Below are 26,561 nucleotides of genomic sequence, written 5' to 3'. Positions count from 1 at the left end.
ATTTCTAAGCTGTTTGCCATATGGTTGAACCATAGTTCTAGGTAGAATGCTCCTGGCAGCTGCTGGAACTAGCATAGCGACTTCCTGTACAATTTGGCTGATTCACGAGGAAGTGGTTTTTGGCATCCTTAGCGCACATCCATAATATTTGGCTTTGTTTTAGTTGGAAGACAAGTAGGACAGATTCAGACACATTGAGAAAATGGTTATTTCTGGGGGAAAATGTGGAAGAGGGCTAAGGGACAAACACACCAAAAATGCAACAAATTACTTATACAAATCTTGATTTTTGCCAAGATAATTTACAACAGTGAGGGGAACCTTTGGCCTGCCTGTCAAGTCTCCACATTTGGCCTGCAAGGCCATTTTGGCAAAGCCATACCCACCTGTCCTACTCCTGATGATAAGGGACACAGGTGGCACTGTGGTCTAAACCAATGAGCCTCTTGGGCTTGCTGATCAGAAGGTCAGCGGTTTGAATCCCCACGATGTGGTGAGCTCCCGTTGTGCTGTCCCAGCTCCTGCCAACCTAGCAGTTCGAAAGTACACCAGTGCAAGTAGATAAATAGGTACCGCTGTGGCGGGAAGGTAAATGGCATTTCCATGTGCTCTGGTTTCCATCATGGTGTTCTGTTGCGCTAGAAGCGGTTTAGTCATGCTAGCCACATGACCCAGAAAGCTGCCTGTGGAAAAACACCAGTTCTCTCAGCCTGAAAGCAAGATGACTGCCGCAACCCAATAGTCGCCTTTGACTGGACTTAATCATCCAGGGGTCCTTTACCTTTCCTCCTGGAGATGTTAGGTATAGAGAAGGTGAAGACACTGCTTGGGCAAAAGTGATTTTTCAGGTGCCGCCAGTCAGCTGATTGTCACCACATGCGAAGTTCTGTGCAAACACCTATGCAAAGCACTCAGCAAGCACGGGCAATCAACAGGGCTTACTAAGCTCTGTGCACAGTGCTCTGCAAAAACGATTCACTTGATGTCATTGTGATGTCATGTGATTGACCCCCCTACTCCAAATGTAACCTGGGGTGGGTGGGGCAGATAAGGATGCCCAACCCCTGATTTATATCTTGTCTCCTAAGGCTGCGAAAAGTAATGGATGTAAGAATTTCATCAGGCAGGGGGCCTTCTTGGTAGTGGTGCCTGCCCTGTGGAACGCCCTCCCATCTCCCAAGGAAATAAACAACTATCTGACTTTTAGAAGACATCTGAAGGCAGCCCTGTTTAGGGAAGTTTTTAATGGTTGATGTTTTATCGTGTTTTTAATATTCTGTTAAGTATTCTGTTAAAGCTACAGACATCCTTTGATAGATTGTTTCCATGGCTAGGAACAGTTCTCACCATCTGTAATGGCTCTAAAGTTAATTGTTTAGCTAATATAAAGACACTGATGTAATGATGTTGTATCTTCACCATAATAATGCAAAGCAGTATTATTATAAATGAATTATAAATGAATATTTAAAAGAATCAGGCTTTTCAAGACTGCCTAGGTATCTTAAGTTGCACAAATCCAGTTTGGACTATAAGGAGAAGAAGGAAAATAATAGGACTGGCCTACTGCTTTATTGAAAAGACTTGAGGGTCTCTGGACTCCCTTTTTGATCAGGCAACCTGTTTCAAGCATGCCCTCAGGCGGGCATGCTGACTTCTAAATGACTTCAAATTATTTAAAGGCAAAAGTTAGCTTTGTAAATGTTAATTGCTGCTTAACAACAGGCACTTAACTTGAAGCATTGCTTAATATACTAATTTGCCAGTGAAAGAAATTCCAGGAGAAGCTGAAGGAGTAAAGAGAGAAATTCTCCCCAACAGCTTCTTTCTTCCTCTGGCAATCCAAATGGTGATGTATCTGTGAAGAGGAAGAAGGAGCTAGTGTATTTGGCATAAAAATGAATTGAACTGCTTTGTTTTTTAAAGTCCTGAGTTGAATAAAAGCAAGCAGCAGTGTATAGTTGTCTGCACTTTGATTGCCCTTGAGCTGGAAACAGAACTTTAAACTTGTGTTACCTCAGGAACTGCCAGGTTACAGTGATTCAGCCCTGTACAGCTGGAGAGGAAAAATATTACACAAATGATAATCATAACAAATAATAGCATAAAGATTCAGTATTCTATAATGATGTTGTTGAAGTTGTTGTTTGCATGTGCCATATTCATCATAATCATTAACAACAATTGTCCACCTCCCCACCAGAAAAAAGACATGAGGCAATTAAAGAGATGCCATAGCTTTATTATTAACAAATCTGCAATGAGTTAATAATAATAATAATAATACAAGTGTGGTGTAGTGGTTAAGAGCAGTAGACTCGTAATCTGGGGAACGTCTCCGCTCCTCCACATGCAGCTGCTGGGTGACCTTGGGCTAGTCACACTTCTTTGAAGTCTCTCAGCCCCACTCACCTCACAGAGTGTCTGTTGTGGGGGAGGAAGGGAAAGGAGATTGTTAGCCTCTTTGAGACTCCTCAGGGTAGTGATAAAGCGGGATATCAAATCCAAATTCCTATTTATTTATTTATTTATTTATTTATACCCCGCCCATCTGGCTGGATTTCCCCAGCCACTCTGGCCGGCTCCCAACAGAATATTTAAAACACAATAAAACATCAACCATTAAAAACTTCCCTAAAAAGGGCTGCCTTCAGGTGTCTTCTAAAAGTCAGATAGTTGTTTATTTCCTTGACATCTGATGGGAGGGCGTTCCACAGGGCAGGCACCACTACTGAGAAGGCCCTCTGCCTGGTTCCCTGTAACCTCACTTCTTGCAGTGAGGGAACTGCCAGAAGGCCCTCGGGGCTGGACTGCGATGTCTGGGCAGAACGATGGGGGTGGAGACACTCCATCAGGTATGAAATTCAGTGCATAAATTCAGTACATAAATACAAGCAGTACAACTGGAAACAGTAGGGCACCAACTGCTCCCCCAGCCCCTACCAAGGACAAAGGGACCCGGCTCAGGTCATATGCTGAGTTGTGTCCTTCTTCACCTACTGTAAAAGAGGAGCTGAGGGGGCACCCCAGTAACCCTCATCCATGTTGCTTGGCATTCTGTGGCCACAGAATCCAAAAAAGACCTTCCCCTTGCATCTTCACCTTGAGCTGGCCGATCATGAGATTAATTTAGGAGTCGTCTCTTATCTTGCCAGTGCCTCAAAGTTCTTGCGATTAAATTTAGCAAACCTATTATTTTCTGACCATACTTGCGGCAAGCCATGACCAATAGGTAAAAAGGTAAAGGACGATTAAGTCCAGTCAAAGACAACTGTGGGGTTGCGGTGCTCATCTCACTTTCAGGCCAAGGGAGCTGACGTTTGTCCACAGACAGCTTTCCAGGTCATGTGGCCAGCATGACTAAACCACTTCTGGCACAATGGGACACTGATGGAAACCAGAGTGCACAGAGATGCTGTTTGTTTTCCTGCTGCAGCAGTACCTATTTATCTACTTGAACTGGCATGCTTTCAAACTGCTAGGTTGGCAGGAGCTGGGCCAGCGCAACAGAAGCTCACCCCATTGCAGGGATTCAAACCGCTGACCTTCCGATTGGCAAGCCCCAGAGGCTCAGTGGTTTAGACCACAGCGCCACCCCCGTCCCCAATGACCAATACAATTCTGCCAAAACACGTAGACTACAACTCAGGGAGTGATGGTATAATCATTACATTGAAATATTAATAGCAGCAGCAGTTGTTGTTATAGACATATGTCATTATTCATCAGCATCAACAGCAATAATTGTTTTAGATTAACCGCAATGCATACTAAGTTGTTTTTCTAAACTGTTATTAAAGTATTAGATTTGTTAACGTGCCACTACGGCGATTGCCTTTGTGAAGCAGGTGACCTGCATAAATCTGATTTCTCAAATGTTTTCAAGACTTCAGCAGTGAACTGAAAGCAACTGTATTAGATTTGGCTTTGTTATGTACCAATGTAAGGTGAATATGAGAACGTATTTCTGCTTTCAGTTTGCTCTCCCGGATTTTATGGTCATCGCTGTAGCCAGGCCTGCCCCCAGTGTGTTCACAGCAGTGGCCCATGTCACCATGTGACTGGCTTGTGTGACTGTCTACCTGGTTTCACAGGAGCTCTCTGCAATGAAGGTACAAATCACAATTCTTTTCGTAAACTGCTTTGAGACGCTTTTACAATCAAGCGGCACATGATTTTCAAGAAATAAATAATACACTATACTGTAATACCACACTGAGTACAATAGTGTTTTCTCCTTTTTTCCTGTTTACAGTCAAAGTTATATTTTTTCAGACAGTAGCTTTGTATTTTTTTAAAAAAAATCTTACTGTGTATATAGCCCATTCTGAAGCTAAATAAAGCTATTGGAAAATAAAATTTTATTATTATTGGTCTAAATGAACTGTAAAAGTGCAGAATATTCATGAGTTCTATGGTTTCTTTTTACAGTCTGCCCCAGTGGCAGATTTGGGAAGAATTGTGCAGGAATTTGCACATGCACCAACAATGGAACCTGCAATCCAATTGACAGATCTTGCCAATGTTATCCTGGCTGGATTGGTAGTGACTGTTCTCAGCGTAAGTACAAGTATTTTATTTATTTTTAGGGGGTTCTTTGGAATTAATATAACTTTTAGTTTTGTTTATTCCCCCCCCCTCAAAATTGCCATGTGTAAACTGCTAATAGATCTCAACCTTTTGTACTTCAAAGTACATCAGTTTTGCATGGCAGTATCACTTTTTGGGGGGAAATCAGACTTCCTAACACAGTCAGTTGTATAGATTCTACCAATAGTGTATTGAATGCCCACCCCAAGCATTAATGGCATTTTATGCATAGAAAAAAAATACTGCATGACAAAAAGATGCCAGTAGAATGAAATGGAATCTTTACCAGGACTGACCTTTAGACAAGGAAAAGGGTAATTTTTATTTGACTTCCATTAAGACCTTTAGTTCTTATACTATAAGGCTTACAGAAAGTAATGATCCCATTAGCTTAAAGTTACTTCAGTGTGACCTCTACGAAGACTTCTTAAAGATTTCTGCGTATGTGACTTAACAGTTCTTACTTGTTGAACTGTTCACCAGCTTTTCCCCATAGAAGAATTAGAACCAAATTGACAAATTAATTATTATATTTTTTCCAGTTATAATTTTAAAAAATGGGCCTGAGAGCGATGGACACTCGCCCACCCCAAATGACACACAAGCAAACTATATTTGCTGTAAATAACCCTACTCTGCATTAGTCCTTAGATCTGTACAAATCAAATCTGAATGTGCATAATGGTTCTTTATTAACTTGTTTACTGCCCTCTCATGAAATATCAGGGTGGTGTTGTACAGCTATGTAGCAACTCATTAACAACAGTACAGTTGTCTTGATTGTTCTATAAATAAAAAGCTATGACATGGAAAGACTTATTGATTGGTGAACTGATGAAAACAAAAATTAGTCCCCAGGCAAAGAACTGTGATCCTCACCTCATTAGTGGCTTCCAATGAAGGCTGTTATTCACATTGATAATGTGTTTTGCTGGTGTGGTTCAGTGGATCTGAGGGTTCAGATGATAAGTCCCTTCCCTTTATGGTATATGGTTCATAATTAATATTGCCTGGTCACAAACAGGTAACTTTAGATAACATTTTAACAGTACCCAGCCAATAGCAGTAATACTCAGCCAATAAAATGGGGTGCAGAGGGGAGAAAGAGAGAGAGGTTGGCATCAAACTGGTACCTAGGAATAATTTACAGTGTGACAACACAAGAAGAAAAACTACCAGATTACCAGTTGTCACGTACTGCTCCCAACTGAAACCATTCCAATGTATTATCCCAAAGCCTGTCTTGGGTGGCGCTGTGGTCTAAACTACTGAGCCTCTTGGGCTTGCCGATCAGAAGGTTGGCGGTTCAAATCCGCGTGATGGGGTGAGCTCCCGTTTCTCTGTCCCCATTCCTGCCAGCCTAGCAGTTTGAAAGCATACCAGTGCAAGTAGATAAATAGGTAAAATAAATAGGAAGGTAAACAGTATTTCCGTGCACTCTGGTTTCCGTAATGGTGTCCCACTGCACCAGAAGCGGTTTAGTCATGCTGGCCACATGACCTGGAAAGCTGTCTGTGGACAAACCCCGGCTCCCTCAGCCTTAAAGCAAGATGAGCTCCACAACCCCATAGTCACCTTTGACTGGACTTAACTGTCCAGGGGTCCTTTTCCTTTATCTTTTACCTTGGGTAATAATACTTCTTGATTACAAGACAGAAGGGCTGTTATTGCTTGCAGACAGAGCCCCAATTTAAAACAATGGCTACCTAATAAAGATCCCGACCTAGAGATATGGATGCATATCTGCTTAGGCAGAATAATCACAGGACCTAGTAAATGTTTTGCCATTTTGTCAGGAGCTTCATTTACCGATATGGCATATAGAGATGACATGTGTATGTGTGTTTATATATATAAGTGTGTGTGTGTGTGTGTGTGTGTGTGTGTGTGTATGAGTTTTTTATGTATAAAAAAACTATAACTGCAACCCTTGCAGGAAAACCACAGTATCTATCCATTTGAAGTTTGGCAGGATCCTACCCTTAGAAGGGATTGCCTTGCATGCACATTTCATCCAATTCTGCCCCAAAATTAAGAAGTTACTGAATTTCCTTTTCTAGAAAAACTTTAAATGTATTTGTTCATATAAAAAAGGGCTTGGGACCCATTTGCCTGTAATTTAGCAGGTTTTATTCACTGTGCAGTAGTTCACATGCCTGCAAATATTACCCACTTCTGTCAAAAGGAAAAATAGTTACAGCCGTTTTTGAATTTCCCAGTAGTGAAAGGGCAAAAGAAGCAGTCTCTAATGGATCCCAAATGGAAGCAGGCAGCCTACAAACCAGCCTGGACTGAAGTGCGCTTTTTCCAGCAGCATCAGATGAGGGCCCCCAAAAAAATCTTGTGGTTGTTGCACACCTTAGTGTACTGTATAAAGCTGAGCCAGTTGTAGTTTATTCACTATGACATTTTGGGGCTTAAACAGAAAAAAGGGGGAAATGTTTCTGCTTTTTATTGTTTCCCCTGCTCCATGATTTGTACGCACGGAATTAGATAAATACAATTTTGTAGACAAGAAAATTAGCCTTACACTGCAGCAGGGTTAAATATAGCCACTATTTAAATGTATATATTGTGCTGCTGTAAATACCAAAATCCACATAGAGAGCTGATGGGTAAACATTATAAAACTATAATAAAAATCCGAGAAATCACATTTGTAAAGTATGTTCTGATTTGAAATTATAAGATGAATAATATTCACAAACACCTGTAGTGACCTGGGCTAAGCAGCAAAGTCCTATAGAGCCGTGTTATTGTTTTGCCAAATAAGACTAACTGGGTGTGTTTTTTTTAATTGTTTCAGCTTGTCCTCCTTCCCATTGGGGCCCAAATTGTATCCATACCTGCAACTGCCATAATGGAGCTCGCTGCAGTGCCTATGATGGGGAGTGTAAATGTACACCGGGATGGACTGGTCTCTACTGCACCCAAAGTGAGTTTCCTAATATTTATCTCTGTAGTGACGTCTTAGAAAGAGTTTGTTAGTGGTAGAGAAAGTACAATCCAGGGACTCAGCTGAGAGCCAGAAGAACATGCATGCACCTCTGGGTAATTTCAAATAAGGGGGATACATTCAGGAGCTGTTCGCAGGCAAGACAGCAAGTAATGGCATGTGTACACTCAAACAAAGTACAGTGGTACCTCTGGTTAAGAACTAAATTTGTTCCTGAGGTCTCTTAACCTGAAACTGTTCTTAACCTGAGGTACCACTTTAGCTAATGGGGCCTCCCGCTGCCGACACTGCGCGATTTCTGTTCTCATCCTGAAGCAAAGTTCTTAACCCGAGGTATTATTTCTGGGTTAGCGGGGTCTGTAACCCGAAGCGTCTGTAACCTGAAGCATCTGTAACCCAAGGTACCACTGTACACAGTATTTCATTCTGTCAGCAAGCACAGTTTGCCTTTGGACCATTTGCTGTTCCTATGGATACCAGCCAGGCGTCTTCACTGTTTTCCTTTTGACCTGCAGAAGACATTCTTATTTAGACCAGCCTGCCCAGATGTTTAGAAAGCTTGTAGTAGTTTTCATTTATTTTATTCTATTTTATTTTATTGCGATTTTAACCTTCTTTATGTTTTTGTTTTATTTATTTTTGAAATCATTTTTATTTGGTTTTACAAATACAAAGTTTTACACAAAGAATCAAAAAACATATCCATATGAGAATCCTCTAAACAACTCATAAATTTTCCCCATTCTTTTATAAAGTTATTTTTCTTTTGATTTCTGAGTTTTCCAGTCAGTTTTTCCATCTCTGCATAGTCCATCAGCTTGATTTGCCACTCCTCTTTGGTAGGGACTTTGTCTTCTTCCCATCTCTGGGCTAGTAACATCAGGGCTGCTGTTGTTCCATACATAAAGAGTCTTTTCTATTCCTTTGGAATGTCGGTACCTGTAATTCCTAATAGAAAAGCGTCTGGCTTCTTAACAAAGGTTATTTTAAGCATCCCCCCCCCCCCCCGTTTCATTATATATCATCTCTCAGAAAGCTTTTGTTACAAGTCCACCACACATGATAAAAGGTACCTTCTTTTTCTTTACATTTCCAGCAGGTATTTGTACTTGTCTATACATATTTGCCAACTTGGCAGGAGTCAAATACCACCAGTACATCACCCTTCTTTATGTTTTAAATTACAGTTGTGATTTTTAAAGTAGTAATTCTACTGCTCTGTCTTTTTCATCAACTGCGTTGAAGCCTTTTCCTGTAATTAAGCAGTATATAAATTTAAATAAATGGAAGTCCCCTCGCACCATTGAGAATGAAGATTGTTTTGCATGTCAGTATATTTTTCCAAAAGATCTTGGCCGCTGAGTCCCCTTCACCCACGCTTGTAATAATGGCATGACTTCACTTTTTGAAGCACACAAACTCAGTAATGCTGGGAAGAAGCCCATGTATTTATTGCAGAGCCATATGGTTGCTCTGTGCTGCTTGAACCATCAGTGCTCGGGATTTTTTTGCTTGCTGGTTTTGAATGACGATCTCTTTATGTGTAATTAGGGATGGGGGGGGGGGAATTCACTTGGGCAACAATTTGAAGCAAACTGACCTAATTTGCCTAATTGTATGCGGACAGGAATGTCGCTGTCAGATTGTGCACTTCTCCAAATTTTGCAATGCTGTTTCAGTTCCAAAGAATTGAACATAAATATGCTATTTAGCAGATCAATTTGTAGAAAAATGTATATTTTAGGAGACACACAAAGTGCATATTTTAGGAAAAGATGAGTATAATCTAAATGCTATTCTTTGTGCATTTCTGTAATTTTTAAAAGTCCACCAAATAACAAAAGTGGGACAGAACAAACTGGCGCAAAATAGAAATTGGCTGAGTCTAGCATCTCTGTGAATAATAAGTCTTCAGATTGAAATGGAATATTTGTGTGGGATCCCCTCCTCGGTCTTGTGCTCCGGAATTCTCTGTAAGATATACAGTGGTATCTCAGGTTAAGAACTTAATTCGTTCTGGATGTCCATTCTTAACCTGAAACTGTTCTTAACCTGAGGTACCACTTTAGCTAATGGGGCCTCCTGCTGCTGCCACGCCGCCGCCGCATGATTTCTGTTCTCATCCTGAAGCAAAGTTTTTAACCCGAGGTACTATTTCTGGGTTAGCGGAGTCTGTAACCTGAAGCGTCTGTAACCTGAGGTACCACTGTATGTCCAAAGAATGGCATTAAAGTGGTACCTCGGTTTAAGAACAGTCCTGTTTATGAACGATTCGGTTTACGAACTCCGGAAAACCAAAAGTAATGTCCCAGTTTGCAAACTTTACCTCGGTCTAAGAACAGAATCCGAACAGTGGAAGGGCACCGGAGGAGGGAGGCCTCATTAGGGAAAGCACACCTCAGTTTAAGAATGGTTTCAGTTTAAGAACGGACTTCCGGAACAGATTAAGTTGATAAACTGAGGTACCACTGTACTGAAAAGTCGTTCCTTTCTCTTCTTACTTGAAATCCCACTGGCATTACATTGAAAGTCTAAGAAAGTAGTAAGAATCACAGCACTGTATTATGTATGCTTACCTGGGGCTAAGCATCTTTAAACTCAGTAGGTCTTGCTTCCCACTAAATTTACACTGTAAATCCTGCTACTTTCTAAGTAATGTGACCAATATTATTCACATAGTCACTTTCAGGCTTCATATCTTGTTTGGCAAATGAATTGGGAAGTATAAATTCTGTGTGTCAGTTATGGTAACATTCAATATATTATTAAAAAGCCGCAAAGCTAGTTTTAAGTATAGGGTGTTTTATTTTCTCTCTCTCTTCCTTTCCCCTACAGGATGTCCTTTGGGGTTTTATGGAAAGGACTGTGCATTAATCTGCCAGTGTCAGAATGGAGCCGACTGTGATCACATCTCAGGGCAGTGTACATGTCGCACAGGATTCATGGGAAAACACTGTGAACAGAGTATGTTGGCAACAAGGTCCTTGCATATTGTGAAGGGAAAATGCATAAGTGGATTAGATCTTACAAAGCTGTTTTTCATACTCAAGATAAAGCCAAGACTGTGAAAATTCCATATTGACAGCTAGTGGAGGTTTTCTGTAAGACACATCCATAGTATAGGCTTGCAACCCGGTGTTACGCATATTGAGTTAAGTGAAACTGAATGCATAGTAAGTGGTTGAGTCAAGACTTTGCCTTGCAGGGCTCCTGCAGTTCACAGATTTGGTGGAGGGCCTTGGTGACTTTGCTTATTTCCCCCCATCTCCCTTGAAATCAATGAAACTAAAAGTACCGTATTTTTCGTCCCATAGGACGCTCCGTCCCATAGGACGCACCTAGTTTTTTGGGGGGGAAATAAAGGGGGGGGAAAATTCCCTTTATTTCTCCCCCAAAAACAGGTCGGGGAAACCGAACCAGTTCGAGGAACAGCGGGATGGCGGCGCTGCGCCTCCCTGCTGTCCCCCGAGCTTGTGGGGCTGGCCGATGTCTGCCCGGCGCTAGGGGCGCCCTGCGCCCAACGCTCTGGGAAGCAGGCTGCTATCCGCAGCCTAGACAGCCCTGCGGGACCTCCCGGGACTAGACAGCCCTGCAGGACATCCGGGCTGCGGATGTCTTCCTGAAGCCTGCGCACCGACCCCTCTCGCTCTCCAAGCTTCAGCGAAAGCCTGCATTCGCCCCATAGGACGCACCCAGATTTCCCCTTCATTTTTGGAGGGGAAATAGTGCGTCCTATAGGGCAAAAAATACGGTAGATAGGTCTGGAGGGTGGCAACACGAGAACGGGGCCTTCTCTGCAGTGGCTCCCCATCTGTGGAATGCTCTCCTCAGGGAAGTTTGCCTGGTGCCTTCATTATGCACCTTTAGGCGCCAGGCAAAAACGTTCCTTTTTAACCAGGCCTTTAGTTGATTGGATTGGGTTGTTGTTTTTGTTGTGATACTGTATTTTGTGGGTTTATATTTTGATTTTGTTCTGTGAACCGCCCTGAGACCTCTGGGTATAGGGTGGTATATAAATTCAATCAATCAATAAAAATAGATAGTGAAATGCTTGAGGCTGCAACTCTAACCATAGTCACAGGGAAGTAAATACCATTAAAGCAAATAGAGCTTACATGTATAAGATTGGGCTGGAGGCTTCTTCTACTCCAGCGGAACCCAGCCTATCTGCACACCATACATTTAAATCAGATAATACATTTAAAGCACACAAAAATCCTGGCAACTGTAGTTTACCCCTCACAGAGCTACCATTTCTAGCCCCCTTTAGAAACTGCATGGGACGCGGGTGGCGCTGTGGGTAAAAGCCTCAGCGCCTAGGGCTTGCCGATTGAAAGGTCGGCGGTTCGAATCCCCGTGGCGGGGTGCGCTCCCGTTGTTCGGTCCCAGCGCCTGCCAACCTAGCAGTTCGAAAGCACTCTCGGGTGCAAGTAGATAAATAGGGACCGCTTACTAGCGGGAAGGTAAACGGCGTTTCCGTGTGCGGCTCTGGCTCGCCAGAGCAGCAATGTCACGCTGGCCACGTGACCCGGAAGTGTCTCCGGACAGCGCTGGCCCCCGGCCTCTTGAGTGAGATGGGCGCACAACCCTAGAGTCTGTCAAGACTGGCCCGTACGGGCAGGGGTACCTTTACCTTTACCTTTTTTTAGAAACTGCAGATCCTGAGACTCTTTGGGGGGGGAAGTCATGTGTTTTAAATATATGGCATGTATGTAGGGCTCCTTGCAGCAGTGTCTTAGTAGATTGTGTTCAGGATTTTAAGAACTTCTAGAAGACCACCGGTGACTGTTAACATCCTTTTTCAAAGAGTTACTTTTGTTTCATTGTTCTGAGAATAATTATTTTTTGACACACTGCAAAGAGGAAGCAATTCACTATAATTATGCTACTTTTTTTCTTTTAAAATGTGCATTTCGGGGGTACAAAATGTTTACAGTTAATAGCCAGGAGACTGAACTTCAGTCTGAATAAAACATATCTACCTAGGCATAACTTGTAAAATAGGTGGTACCACAAGAAAAACTGAAGAAGTTGTTTTTGTTCTGTGAGCTTGCCATCTAACACTCTGGATCTGAGTGGCACTTTCTAAGCAGCACACTGTCAGCTTCCCTCTGTTACTGAATAAATGGAACCTCTTTAAGCCTATATGCTTCAATCATACTTGATATGCATTTGTGAACATATTTTAAATACATCGATTGGGGCTGATTTTTCTTGAACTTGCACAATGAAACACTGCCACCTAGGGATAGTCTGGGAAATCTACAAGATTTCTTACAATAAACTATAAAAAGTACAGTAGGGAGTTTGAAAATGGCAAATTGTAGAGTTTTTAATTCTATACAAGCCAGACTTTCAGAAGAGCAACAATGGAAAATTAATTCTAGTGTTATATAATATGATGGCTGCATCCTAATTTGGGAACATCTAAAAGTTTCATTAAAAAAATAAAATAAAAACAATTTATTCCATAAGCATATTACATTAAATCATAATACATTTAATGTCTTATTCATTGGCCTTTCTCTAGAAAACTGCAGAACACCTGGAGATAAAATTGTTTGATGTGTTGCAGCAATGCTCTTTAATCGTATGGTGTGCTGCCGCCTCATTTTCCATTGCTAACCAATTAAAAATCTCAGTTACACACAGTTCTGATTTACTAAATCATGGTTACCGTCACTGAGAGATTTCAGCTGAGCACAAACTGGAATAGGCTAAAAGGGATGGGTGGGAAGCTGCAGTTCATACCTTGTTATTCTTTTCTACAGAATGTCCCTCAGGTACATATGGTTATGGCTGCCGGCAAATTTGTGACTGTTTGAACAACTCAACTTGTGACCACATCACAGGAACCTGCTACTGCAGCCCTGGGTGGAAAGGAGCGAGGTGTGACCAAGGTAATATTTTCCTATAATGCCAAAATAAAAACGAGCTTTGAAATGCTGGTATTTATGCAGGGCTGCAAGAAGAATTGCAAAATGATGACAAAAATGCCATGCCTAACTTCCCCGTCCCCACCAAAAAAGAAATAAAAATCTGAGAAGGAAAAAAAAGGGTGTTTCTTCTACTGGAATACCCTAAGTAGACAAGTGGTCAGTGTTAGAAACTGAGATATGAAAGCTAGGAGCTAAATGGCACCTTAAACCTAGGTTATGGGCGCAACAATGGAATGTCTAGGTGCACTTTTTAAATAGCAAGAATACAAAGCTGAAAATGAATGAACTGCAGCTAAATCTTAGATTCATTTTTCACACCGTCTAGTCCTTCCCCTGCCCACCCCTCTAATATTCTTAAGAGGGTCTCTTTTCCAGTCTTCAGAGAGTAGCTGGAAGTAGGGAAGCAGAAAAAGGTCCTCCCTTCCTTCCACTCTGCAATTTTAATCTGAAATCTTAGGTGCAGTACTGTGCCCAGAGCTCAGAAACTATTCACGCCAATGAAATTCCTTGCCGCAAAATGCGCCTGGAACAATGGGAGTTTTGAACACTGCAAGTGGTCATGCTAGGGTGATGCAACATACCATTATAGGGCAATCCTTTGCATATACACAGAAACGTCTCCCTGCTTAATTGCAAGTATGTTCAGAACTTCCGCTTAACAGTGCAGTCGGATGCATATTTAGTCAGAAGCAAGTCCCGCTGTTCTAACAGGGCTTACCTATAACTAAGGCCGCAATTCTGTACCCAGTTACCGGGGAGTGAGTCACACTGAACTCAGTGGGCTTGCCGATCAGAAGGTTGGCGGTTCAAATCCACGTGACGGTGTGAGTTCCTGTTGCTCTGTCCCAACTCCTGCCAACCTAGCAGTTCGAAAGCACACCAGTGCAAGTAGATAAATAGGTACCGCTGCGGCAGGAAGGTAAACGGCGTTTCCGTGTGCTCAGGCTTCCATCACAGTGTCCCATTGCACCAGAAGAGGTTTTGTCATGCTGGCCACATGACCCAGAAACCTGTCTGTGGACAAATGCCGGCTCCCTTGTCTTGAAAGCAAGATGAGTGCAGCAACCCCATAGTCACCTTTGACTGGACATAACCGTCTAGGGGTCCTTTACCTTTTTACCTTACCTTCATTCAGAGTAGATCCACTGGAATTAATGGGCCTAATTTAGCGATGTACATTAATTTCAGTGCTCCAAGTAAAACTTAATTGAATGCAGTCCAGAGAAACTTAATTTCTGTGTAGGCATGTATAGGATTGAGTTGTGGACAGTTGTGGTCAAAGGCATAGCATTGTTCACCTGACTTCCCAATGTTGAGTGCCGCTGCTGGTTACCGAGAATATGGCATGGCAGCAGAGCTAATCCAAAAATTCTGCTGGTGTGCCCCTTCTAGCATACCTGTGCCCTGCCATCTCACCTGTCTCTCTCTCAGTAACTTGCAGTGCCAGTGACACTTGGCTTTGGGAAGACTACCCTGCTGATTGCTGCTGGTTTTAATAAATAATAATAATACATATTTTTAAATTTATATCCCGCCCATCTTGCTGGGTTTCCCCAGCCACTCTAGGCGGCTTACAACATATATAAGAATGCAACAAAGCATCAAACATTAAAAAACAAAATATCCTCTACAAGAAATAAACCAATAAATCAATAGACAGTTTACAGTTATATCCAAATTAAAATAATTGCCCACCCGAACTAAACATTTAACCAACACCAACCCAACAAAAACTGTTGGGAACCAAAATTAGAGCCATTTGAAACATTTTAGCCAGTTGCCCCAACCCAAGAGTGCAAGCATGAGAAAGTAACGTGGGGGATTTCTATATCTGAATAACGAATGAGCTGACTTCTAGCTTTGATAATGTTGTGTCCTGATGACACATGCTTTGGCGATCCTTTGATACATACTTAGTGCATATATCTCTTCCCCACTATAATATGCGTCTCCGATGTTATTTCCTCCTTCTTTGCGAACATTACAAGTAGCGACAGAACATATCAGTGCTGGTTAATGCACAAATGGTTGTAGGTATGTTTTGACTTGCAGTCTTAGGTACCTCCTTCCTACCTGCTCCTAGGAATGTACAATATTCTAGGCTGCCTGACAAAGTGGAGTAGTAATTTGGCTCCGAGACTTCATGTTTCTGTGTGGATCATTTTGCTCGATCTTATCTGTGGCACTTGCACTTCATCAAATTGTGTGGAAATCGTCTGCATTTTATTTAACGAGTGTTCACTTTTTGCTTAGAGGATGTGGCACTACATTTAGTGTATTAATATGGAGTAAGCCCCATTGAACATACTGAGTAAGCACTGAAGTTAAAACTACATCTTACATGCATCTTCTCTTTCTTCTTTCCCAGCTGGAGTAATTATAGTGGGAAATTTGAACAGCTTAAGCCGCACTAGTGCTGCCATCCCTGCTGATTCTTACCAGATTGGAGCCATCGCTGGCATAATTATTCTTGTCCTTGTCGTCCTCTTCCTGCTAGCACTATTCATCATTTATAGGCAAAAGCAGAAGGGGAAGGAAACAAATATGCCTGCAGTTACCTATACTCCTGCCATGAGGGTCATCAATACAGACTACAGTATTTCAGGTAGGAACACAGTGATACAAAGCTTAATCCTGTCTATGCTGAGTGCATACTTTAGCAAACGGCACGTTTTCTCTGACTTTCAGAACTGTTTATCCTCTTTTAGCTTTATCAAGTTCATATGCTGTGTATTTTCATTCACTTGCGGGTGATTAGTAACACTTTACTATGTCAGCAATTTCTGTAGTGACACAGTGCCTATAGCAAAGACTTTATACAAGCAGCACCCCTTATCTGTTTATTTTTATTTTGTTTTATTATTAAATTTGTATACCGCTCTATACCCATACATCTCAGTGCAGTTCACAACATAAATACTTTTGTTAATTAAACTATTTACCGTATATGCCGCCTTTCAGCGCAAGTCTCTCCAAGGGATAGGTCGCTCACTAGAACACGAGACTCTTAATCCCAGGGTTGTGGGTTCGAAACCTACGACTGGCCAAGGATTCCTGCATTGCAGGAGGCTGGACTTAGATGATCCTCGTGGTTCCTTTCAACCCTATGATTCTAAAAAATGTTTTCGCCAAGTTTGCCCATGGTTTTTGGCTACAATAGACGTTGTCAAACATGGCTAGCCAAGGACTGTACCCATCAAGATGCTTATCAGAGAATCACTCTGGAGGAGAAAGAGAGAAGATATAACATAGAGAGACGCAAGAAAGACAGGAGATTCCTGTCAGTAAAAATCTGAAAGGCAGTGGGATTGTATCATATAGAAGAAGATGCATTTTAGGAACAGAAGAACAATCTGTATTGATCATATAAATCCATATTGTATTTTAATTCTAGGCGAACTGTTGGCTTGTTCTTCAGCACAGTTGCGTAAGGCCAAGGATGAGCAATGACGCAGCACTCACTTTTTCATTCCTTTCACAGAGACGATGCCTCACAGTAATGGTGGCAATGCTAACAGCCATTACTTCTCCAACCCAAGCTATCACACTCTAACGCAGTGTTCAAACCAAGTGAATGCCAACAACATGGACAGGATGACTTTGGCAAAGGTAAAAATATAGATTAGCTACATACTTAGGGAATGTTGTTCCTGGTATGTTACATTTATAAAAGGTTAGGGGACGTGGGTGGCACTGTGGTCTAAGTCACTGAACCTCTTGGACTTGCCGATCAGAAGGTCGGCGGTTCGAATCCCCATGACGGAGTGAGCTCCCGTTGCTCTGTCCCAGCTCCTGCCAACCTAGCAGTTCGAAAGCACACCAGTGCAAGTGGATAAATGGGTACCTCTGCAGCGGGAAGGTAAATGGCATTTCTGTGTACTCTGGATTCCGTCATGGTGTTCCGTTGCGCCAGAAGCAGTTTAGTCATGCTGGCCACATGACCCGGAAAGCTGTTTGTGGACAAACGCTGGCTCCCTCGGCCTGAAAGCGAGATGAGCGCCACAACCCCATAGTCGCCTTTGACTGGACTTAACTGTCCTTTACCTTACCTTTACATGTATAAAACACCATATCTTTTTATTTGCACTACAGTTGCTCTCTCTATGACAAATGTTGCTGAGCCGTTGCCATCTTCATTCTCTGCCTTCTGTCTTTATTTGAAACAGTCAAACAACAACCAACTGTTTGTGAATCTTAAAAATGTGGATTCTGGAAAGCGAGGCCCTGTTGTGGACTACACAGGAACCCTACCTGCTGACTGGAAGCATGGAGGCTACCTCAATGAGCTTGGTACAGAAATAATAATAATAATAATAATAATAATAATAATAATAATAATAATAATAATGATGATGATGATGATGCCAGTTTGTGCATCACAATATGTATTTTAGGGGGGGGGGACAACATGTGTCATTTCCATCTCTCTTTGCAAGGAGAATATGGTGATGTTTTCCAGCTATCTCCCCAAGAGTATGGCTTCTGGGAATTTGACTGATATACAGGCATATCAATGCAGGCTCTTAATATACGCAGTTATACAGACCTTAGAGTGGCAACAGTGACCAACAAACTTGTGCATTAAAAATGAAAAGACTAAATTGCAATAGATTTTTAAAATGACTGTTTTGGGAATTTAATGCTGCTGTTTTTATCCCAATTTAATGCCGTCATGCCTCTCAATATTTTACAGGAGCTTTTGGAATCGATAGAGGCTGTACGGGGAAATCTCTGAAAGGTGAGTTTTCTTACAGATCTAAATATATTGGGGCTCAGAGAATGGTCTTGGGGCATCTTATGTTGCAGCTAAGCAGCCCATGGGCCTGATCAGTCCTGCATGTGAGCTCACCGTGAGCTCCACAATAGACTGGGTTAGAAGAGCAATAAATTGGTACTTGAAAAGGAGCGTTGTGGATATCATTTTGTTCGTTGGTTTGTTTCACTGTGTTAAAATATGAAATCCGAAAATGTCAAAGGAGACTTGCCAAAAAGCAAAAAGATCGTTTAATTTTTAAAGATCATACGCATTTTGCTTAATTTTGTCATTAAAATATATTATTCTTTGAAGAGAACAATTAAAACATTATTTTTCTGTTTTCTCAGATCTAGTAAAGAATTCTGAATACAATTTAAGTAACTGCTCCTTAAGCAGTTCTGAAAATCCTTATGCCACTATTAAAGACCCGCCAGCACTGACACCAAAACATACAGAATGTGGATATGTTGAAATGAAGTCTCCAGCACGAAGGGATTCTGCCTATGCAGAAATTAGCAACTCTGCTTCCACCAACAAGAATGTCTATGAAGTTGGTGAGTCCTGACGGAGTGTTTTGCCATCATTGTACACACAAATGCACATCCTGGAAGCGTTTCTCAAGTTAAAAATAATATGTATTTTACAAAGGGTGGCTGAACTGAAAACCAGGCATAAGCTCACAATGCGTAATAGATGAACATATGAAAAACAGTATTTCTTTCATGTCTTTATTTAATAAAAATAATTCTAGCCCCTTGCCCTTCATCCATATACGGTACATACAGTGGTGCCCCGCAAGACGAATGCCTTGCAAGACGAAAAACTCGCTAGACCAAAGCGTTTTCCGTTTTTTGAGTTGTTCCGCAAGACGAATTTCCCTATGGGCTTGCTTCGCAAGACGAAACGTCTTGCGAGTTCTTGCGAGTTTGTTTCCTTTTTCTTAAAGCCGCTAAGCCGCTAATAGCCATGCTTCGCAAGACGAAAAAACCGCAAGACGAAGAGACTCGCGGAACGGATTAATTTCGTCTTGCGAGGCACCACTGTACTAGGGTATGTTTAATTTTGTAGTTAGCTTGCATTTTCATGAATATGTTCTGAGTTAGTTATTTCACAGTCTTCTTTAATGTGACTGAAGATTGTTGTATCAAAAATATTGAAGGCTTTTAAAGTACAAAAAACCACAATGGGACTACTAGGTTAATTTTCATTAAACGTTGTGATTGTTCATCCAATATCGGAGCGCCAATGTGTTTGTATGTTTTTATTATTGCAGAACCTACAGTCAGCGTTATCCAGGGAACGTTTAATAACAAGGGACCTTTCAGCCAAGATCTTTACGATCTGCCAAAAAACAGCCACATCCCCTCTCATTATGACCTGCTGCCTGTTCGCGATAGTCCTGCATCTTCAGAGAAAGACGAAAGCAGCGAATGACACCAGAGGCACATTCTGGAGCACAGCGGAGCTCTTACGGAGAACTAGGATCTAGTGATCCCTTTTCTTCTACTTCACCATCTGCATTCAGTAAACATTTTGCTGTACATTAAACCAGGAGAATCAAACTATGGTTTGTATACACTCATGGCAGATGGATAGGTGCCAGGCTTGGAAGACCCTGTCAGTTTTTCCATTGCAATTAATGTTTAGAGAATGAAATGCCAAACCTGTACTGGCTCAAAGGTACAAGCTTGAGAACGATTCTTGTGCCAGCTGTGTTGTTGTTCCTACAATGGACGGCAATTTTCTTTTCACTAGCTCAGCTTGCATAGTTGACATGCAGCCAAGACTGTACAACCTACCAAATACTCACTTAGCCACGTCATCCGAGTTACTAGTTACTCTGGAAAAGAAAAGAAACCAATGCGTTGCTGGTTTTTCTTTACACATGTAAGGAGAGATGCGGTCTTAGAGCATATCCGATTACAGTGCTGGATTGATTTGGGAAAGCCAAGGCAAAATACTTACTCCATTGCTGGTAATGGAAGTATAATACAGGAGTTGTTTTGAATGTCTGGGAATTCCTGGATAAATATGGCTAAAGGTTATGTGCCACAAAATGTGATTTTTGGCACCGGCGCTTGCCAAACGATGGGCACGATTGAGACTCACGGTTAGCAATTCCGAGTAAAGTTTCTGCTCTATGCAAGTAATAATGCATAACATATCAGCAATTGTTCCATAAACATGTGCGTTAAATGGTTTATTTTTGTCAAAATGGATTGAATGAGTGGGTAAGAGAAAAGGCAAAACATAGTGTATGCTGTACATTTTAAATGCAAGAGAAGGTTTCAGTTTTATAAACAAGTAGCACTTGTAACATGGAATAAGAACAATGTTTGATCAATCTTTGTGCGTACTTGTTAAAAAGGCACCTTTTCTTTCTGTAATTGATTTAGGGAAAATATGCTTAAGCTGGTCTTTTGCATTGCTAATAACTTGGCACATATACCCCACATTTCATTAAGTTGTATCTCTATTTTAAAATAATGTAGTTACGTTTTGTAGTGCTTTAGAATAACAGTGCAGAAATATAATATTTTTGACCCTTGTAGTTTTGTCAATGCCCCCCCCATTATGTCTGCTTTAGAAGCACTGTTTTTTATGAAGAAGAACAATATTTAGATAATGTCAGTTTCTCCACCAGAGATAGGCTAGAAAGTAATCTAGTGTGTAAACTGTTGAAATTATACAGATTTTTTTTTAAAAAAAACCTGATTTAATGTTAATGCAAGGGATAATGTTCATAACAAGAAACAGTATTAAACAGAAATAAGTCAAATTATTTCCCATCAACAGTTTCAATTAATGTTTTCACCCTAGAAGTGTCATCTTTCTGTTCCAAAGGAACATTTTGTGTGAGCCAATTTATAGTTGAAGTGTCATTGAAAGATAAAAATTGCAAAGAAATCTTTCTCTTTCCCCTGCCCCCTCTCAATGTAGACAATTTAACTTTCCATTGCTAGATTATTTCCAGCCATAATGGGAACAGAGAAAGATGTATTAAGTCTAATTGTTTATGTTTTCTTTAGTTTGCAACATCTCATTTCATCTCCATGGTGCATCTGAAACCTAAAGCTGATAAGTAATAAGTTAGGTCTTTTAGGTTACCACCGCTGAGCATGTTAGTAAAATGTTCCACTATTGGTTCTCAACCTTGGTACAATATGCTGGGTTCCCAGTACTAGATCTGTTAAATTCAAAGAACTATTGTGACTATGATCCAACAAATGGAACTGAAAACAACTACTGATGTAAAAGCTTTTCTTTTTCGCCACTATGTATTCCTGGGGCACTGAAATTGAAATATGCCCTACTTTGTTTTACTCAATGTTATTTAAGCTACTCTCCATCAAAAGGCATTGCCATAGCTTGTTTCAGCCCTTGGCACCCTGCCTCTTTACACGTACTAAAGGTGTGTAATCTTTGTTGGACCATGCAAATATAAAAGACAAAAATTGAATTGGGGTTGTGGGGTGTGGTTTTTTTTTTTTTTTTTTTTTTTTTTTTGGAATTTGAGCAACACAAATACCTTGCTGTAGAATAGGTTTGGTATGGTGTTGGAATAGCTCTACAATCTTTTTGTATTGTGTTACAGAAACTCACAAATAAAGCCTATCTTTCTTTTCTTTTGACGTCGTGATTACAGTTTTATTTCTAATCATTTGAAAGCCACAAGAAATTTGCATGGCAAATTTTTATTATTTATTTATTTAATTTATATACTGCCCTATACCCGGGGGTCTCAGGATCCACACCCCCGGATCCTCACAGAAGAAAATCAGGATAGAAAACCACAAAATACATAATAAAAATAAAAACAACAACCCAATAACCCCCTTTGCCCTTGAATCCCACTTACCGTTGAAATGTCATGAATCTCCAAAGTCGGATGTCGACTGCTCACTCCAATCCCCAAAGAGCTACTGATGCAGAACCTCAAGAAAAGGGAACGTGTAAAAATAGGGGCTGCCTCTACTCCTCATATTGCTTGCCAACTTTGCTTAGATCCTGGCAGCCCCTATTCCTCCCCTTAGAGCTTACCCCAAATCCCCCCCCCATCCTTATAGCAGTCGCTCAAATCTTTTCAGGCTGGCAGTCGAGATCTTTATTTCCCACCTGTAAAAGGCCAGAGATGACAGGTGCATGGGGCTATCCACCGATCAATTACCTTATATTATTTGAAGCCCTGATTGCCAGGAATTTGTAGCAAAATACAGAGCTTTCAAAGTGCCCCTTTGTGAAGAACCCCTTGCAGGGGTGATGACAGAAGGCTTTCAATCCTCACTGGGGTTTGAAGGAGATGGGGCCGGGCACTGAAGGAGACAGACGGGTGGGAACATGCCTTCCAATTCAGCCCCCCCCCCCCCACACTTGCATGGCAAGGCCCCGGGCCCCGTTGCAACAGATTAATAAAGATCAGGCTTATTAGCTGCTTTGCTTCTCAATATTCTCTGGTTGGCCTCTGTTATTTTCTCCTACTGATAGGGAACCCACTTAAGGGCTCTTGGATAACCCATAAGGGAAAGGGAGCAATAAATAGACACAGATGATTAAGGTTAATGGGCAAAAAAACATGCCACAACTTTATTGGTTACAGACGTGAGCAGTTTAGCTTAGGCACTGGGTGAAACCAGACTACAGGGAGTCACACTAAGGGTAAACCAACTGTAGGGGGAGCCCTGTGACATATGTCAAATCAGGGCACCCCCAGGGTCCCTGATGGGTCGTGGCATGGCCCTAGCCCACACCCAGGCTTTGGACAGGATCCACACCCCTGGATCCTTTTAACGAGATACCCTTATTGAGGAGGGGCAGGTGGAGGCTACAACCTCCCGTCCCACCACAAAGGCTTACCCAATGCCTAACCTTACAAAGTTGTGACAATTGCTACAAGGTAGGTGAAAACCAAGTGGCTGGTGCCAATATGCCAAGCGGAAAAATTCCTACCTGGCCCCAACAATATGGCGGCTGACATATATCCATAGCAAGGTCGCTGTCATAGCAATGCGTAAAAAGAGGGTGGGTGGGCTGTGAGATCCAGCAAAGACTCAAAAGGAGGATGCCCCGCGGCCCCGCCACAGTTTAAACATCCGGCAGGGGCGGTACATGGCCAGGAATCCCCATGACATGGGCAGCATCCCCCTGCCCCCAATCTGACTAATTGAGGGTCCCAGATGCCAGTCTGCAACACCGCCCCCTAGGCAAGGGGAGCAGACTCTGCAGGGGTCTGAAAGATAAATAGCTTGAAGGACTTAACTGGGTGTGTAGTGGAAATGCGGAAGACACTTTTATTTCGAGGAGTTAGGTGGCATGTCCCTTTCCCTTTAACATCCCCAGTTTGAGATCTGCTGGATTCTTGTGTTTCACACACCTGTCGGGAGTTTCCTGGGTTCTTCTGTGTTGCTGACTGGATGCCCGGCTGCAGGTAGTGGGAGACTCTCAGCCGCTCTGTATTAATTCCACCTCAGGGTCCTGGGCTAATCATGAGTAATGCCCGGTGCACTTGGTTACATCAAGGCAGGCTATAAAAGCCATAGGTGGGAGGGGCCCAGAGAGCTTCTACCCAGATCAAAGGACCTGATGCTGGGAGACCGACGGTCGGGGTCTTTCTCCTGCTGCTCTACCTGGGGCTCCGGGCAGCTGAAGGGGAGATTGGGTAGCCCCTGTCGGGTATGTTTGATTTTATGCTTTGCATGCCTGCTGTTTACTTGTTAATAAAACTGTTTTGGTTCCCCTTCCACCTCCTCATTCCTTTTGTTCTGATATCTTTGGAAAAAACTGCTGTACTTGGCAGCACAGGGCGCAGAGTTTGAAGGCAGACTCCAAGCATCTATCCTTGGATAAAGTGGAAATGTTGCTGCAAGTGTCCCTGCGTTGCTCCATCAAAAGCTTGGGGGCTTGAAGGAAAAGGGGGTTGTCGGGAGCTTTTCTCCTTTGCTTCTCCCATCCCACCGCTCTGGCTGGCCTTCATTCCCCTCTGTCAGGGACTGGACTGAGGAGGAATGGCGGGAGCCCCTTTTCCTGAACCTTCCCAAGGACAGGACAGTATTGATTTAGAACAGTGGTTTGCAGGGGGACATAGTCCAGAGGGGAAAAGCTGGGAAATACTGGGTGAGGAGCAGCTAAAAGAGGGAACTCAAGGAGAGAGACAGCTAGCTGCTTCAGTGTCCTTGGAAAGCATTCCTGACCACCACCACCCCTTCGCCTAGGACTAGACGGGCTCTGAGAATGATAAAACAGAAAGCACAATGGCAGCAAGCTCAGATTACCTGACGTAGGAGTGACATACCGTATTTTTCGCTCTATAGGACACACTTTCCCCCCTCCAAAAATGAAGGGGAAATGTGTGTGTGTCCTATGGAGCGAATGCAGGTTCCTTGGCTTCAGCGATAGCAACAGGAAGCCTCCGAAGCACAGAGGGAGCGCTCCTTCTGCGCTCCGGAGGCTTTGCGTTGCTTTCGCTGAAGCCTGGAGAGCAAGAGGGGTCGCACACCGGCCCCTCTCGCTCTCCAGGCTTCAGGCAGCTATCCGCAAGCCTTCGGAGCCCGGCGGGAGTTCCCCCCGCGCTCCGAAGGCTTGCGGATAGCAGCCTGAAACCCGGGGAGCGCAGTGCCAACTCCCGCTGCGCTCCCCGGGCTTCAGGCAGCTATCCACAAGCCTTCGGAGCACAACCTTGCTGCCGCTCCCGGACCTGTTCTGGGGGCTGGGGTGGATCCCGCTCGCTGTCTTGGCTTCTTTGCTCTTTGGGGCTGGGGGAAAAAAATAAACTTTCCCCCTTTATTTCCCCCCCCTAAAAACTAGGTGCACCCTATAGTCCGGTGCACCCTATGGAGTGAAAAATACGGTACGTAACAGGCAGCTATCATCGCCTTTCAGACATTTCCTGTTCAAAATAGTCTTCCCCAAGCTGCTTTTTCAACCATGGCAGAAATGATACGGATTACCTGTTTAGAACGGCTTTTCATCCCGTGAGAATCTTGATCACCCTGTGTAGCCCATATGGAAGCTGGGTAAATGGCAGCCCAAATCCATCAGTTAATGGAGCTGCCATTAACTGAATAATATCAGAATGTGAGATGGGAGTTGCATCTGTATCATGCTAGCCAGCCTTCCTGAAACTGCTAAAATGCCCATAAATTTAAGTACAGTGGTACCTTGGTTCTCAAACTGAATCTATTCCAGAAGTCCATTCCAAAACCAAGGTGTGCTTTCCCACAGAAAGTAATGCAAAACAGATTAATCCATTCCAGACTTTCAAATACAACCCCTAAAACAGCGATTTAACATGAATTTTACTGTCTAATGAGACCACTGAGCCGTAAAATGAAAGCAATAATCAATGTACTATAAAATAAGTATTGTAGATGATTAAAAAAAATTATATATTTTTTTCTTACGTGCACTGAATATAGTCAATGTTTAGATGAGGAGCTTTTATCCATTTCTGCAGTCACACAATCAGTAGCTGAATTGGGTTCCACACAGTCACAAAAACAAATTAACCGAAAAAGCCTCAAAAACAAAAACACAAAATAAATAGCAAAAAACCAACAACACCAAACTTAATCCATTCCAGAAGTCTGTTTGAAATGTTTGAAAACCAAGGCATGGCTTCTGATTGGTGCAGACGCCCCGGAAACAATAGCCGACAGCCACATCAGATGTTCGGCTTCCGAAAAACGTTCGAAAACCAGAACACTTCTGTGTTTTCGGCATTTGAGAACCAAGGTGTTTGAGAACTGAGGTACCACTGTACTAGGGCGCTTCTGAATGACAGAAGCGGACCAATGGAGCATTCTCATGTCAATACCGTTTGGCATGTTTCCCTGCCCCGCTTGAATACATACCCTATGTCTGAAAGCTTGATGTTTCATTTTCCAAAGAGTTCTCTGATATCATCACCTCGGATTAACATGTTCTTTTGGCATGTGCTGTTAATGATATTTGACTTTGGAGTTCCGAGAGGAAGTTGAGAGTTGCAGGGCTTCAGGTGTGAGACGGCAGCATCGCTCTTTCTGTTCCTGGGGAAATCTCTGCGCTTTTTCCCCTGGCAAAAAGCACCGTCTCTCCCCCCCCCCCCCCCCAGGATTGAGTCCCAAAGAGCTTTTAATACAAGAGCCGCTTTTCACTGTGAAGCTAGTGTTCCATCTTTGACATCTTCTCTTCCTCTGCAACAGCTGTGTTGGTGTGTGAGCATATATTTTTGGGTTTCTATTTCTTTCTGCAGCAGAGTTCCGTTAACAGAAAAGTTTTCTGGCATCTTTTAATTCTTTACAGCAGCAGCAATCCAGCTCTCTCTTAGTGAAATTTCCATTACAGG

The 26,561-nt window shown here is 42.4% G+C and overlaps 1 protein-coding gene across 1 annotated transcript in view; it reads left to right on the top strand.

Annotated features, from left to right (window-relative positions):
* Positions 1 to 21,873, top strand: part of MEGF10 (multiple EGF like domains 10) — a 111,205-nt gene extending 89,332 nt beyond the window's left edge. Inside the window, exons 15-25 of the mRNA XM_028748523.2 lie at positions 3,978 to 4,112; positions 4,432 to 4,560; positions 7,397 to 7,525; positions 10,382 to 10,510; positions 13,318 to 13,446; positions 15,854 to 16,090; positions 16,967 to 17,094; positions 17,652 to 17,775; positions 18,179 to 18,223; positions 18,589 to 18,795; positions 19,515 to 21,873. Of these exons, the coding sequence (XP_028604356.2) occupies positions 3,978 to 4,112; positions 4,432 to 4,560; positions 7,397 to 7,525; positions 10,382 to 10,510; positions 13,318 to 13,446; positions 15,854 to 16,090; positions 16,967 to 17,094; positions 17,652 to 17,775; positions 18,179 to 18,223; positions 18,589 to 18,795; positions 19,515 to 19,675 (1,553 nt within the window). The 3' untranslated portion in view covers positions 19,676 to 21,873. The remainder of the gene's footprint in view (positions 1 to 3,977; positions 4,113 to 4,431; positions 4,561 to 7,396; positions 7,526 to 10,381; positions 10,511 to 13,317; positions 13,447 to 15,853; positions 16,091 to 16,966; positions 17,095 to 17,651; positions 17,776 to 18,178; positions 18,224 to 18,588; positions 18,796 to 19,514) is intronic.
* The last annotated feature ends 4,688 nt before the right edge of the window (positions 21,874 to 26,561 follow it).

The sequence above is a fragment of the Podarcis muralis genome, chromosome 11 (assembly GCF_964188315.1).
Source record: "Podarcis muralis chromosome 11, rPodMur119.hap1.1, whole genome shotgun sequence".
NCBI lineage: Eukaryota > Metazoa > Chordata > Lepidosauria > Squamata > Lacertidae > Podarcis > Podarcis muralis.
This window is presented reverse-complemented; position numbering and strand designations above follow the sequence as displayed.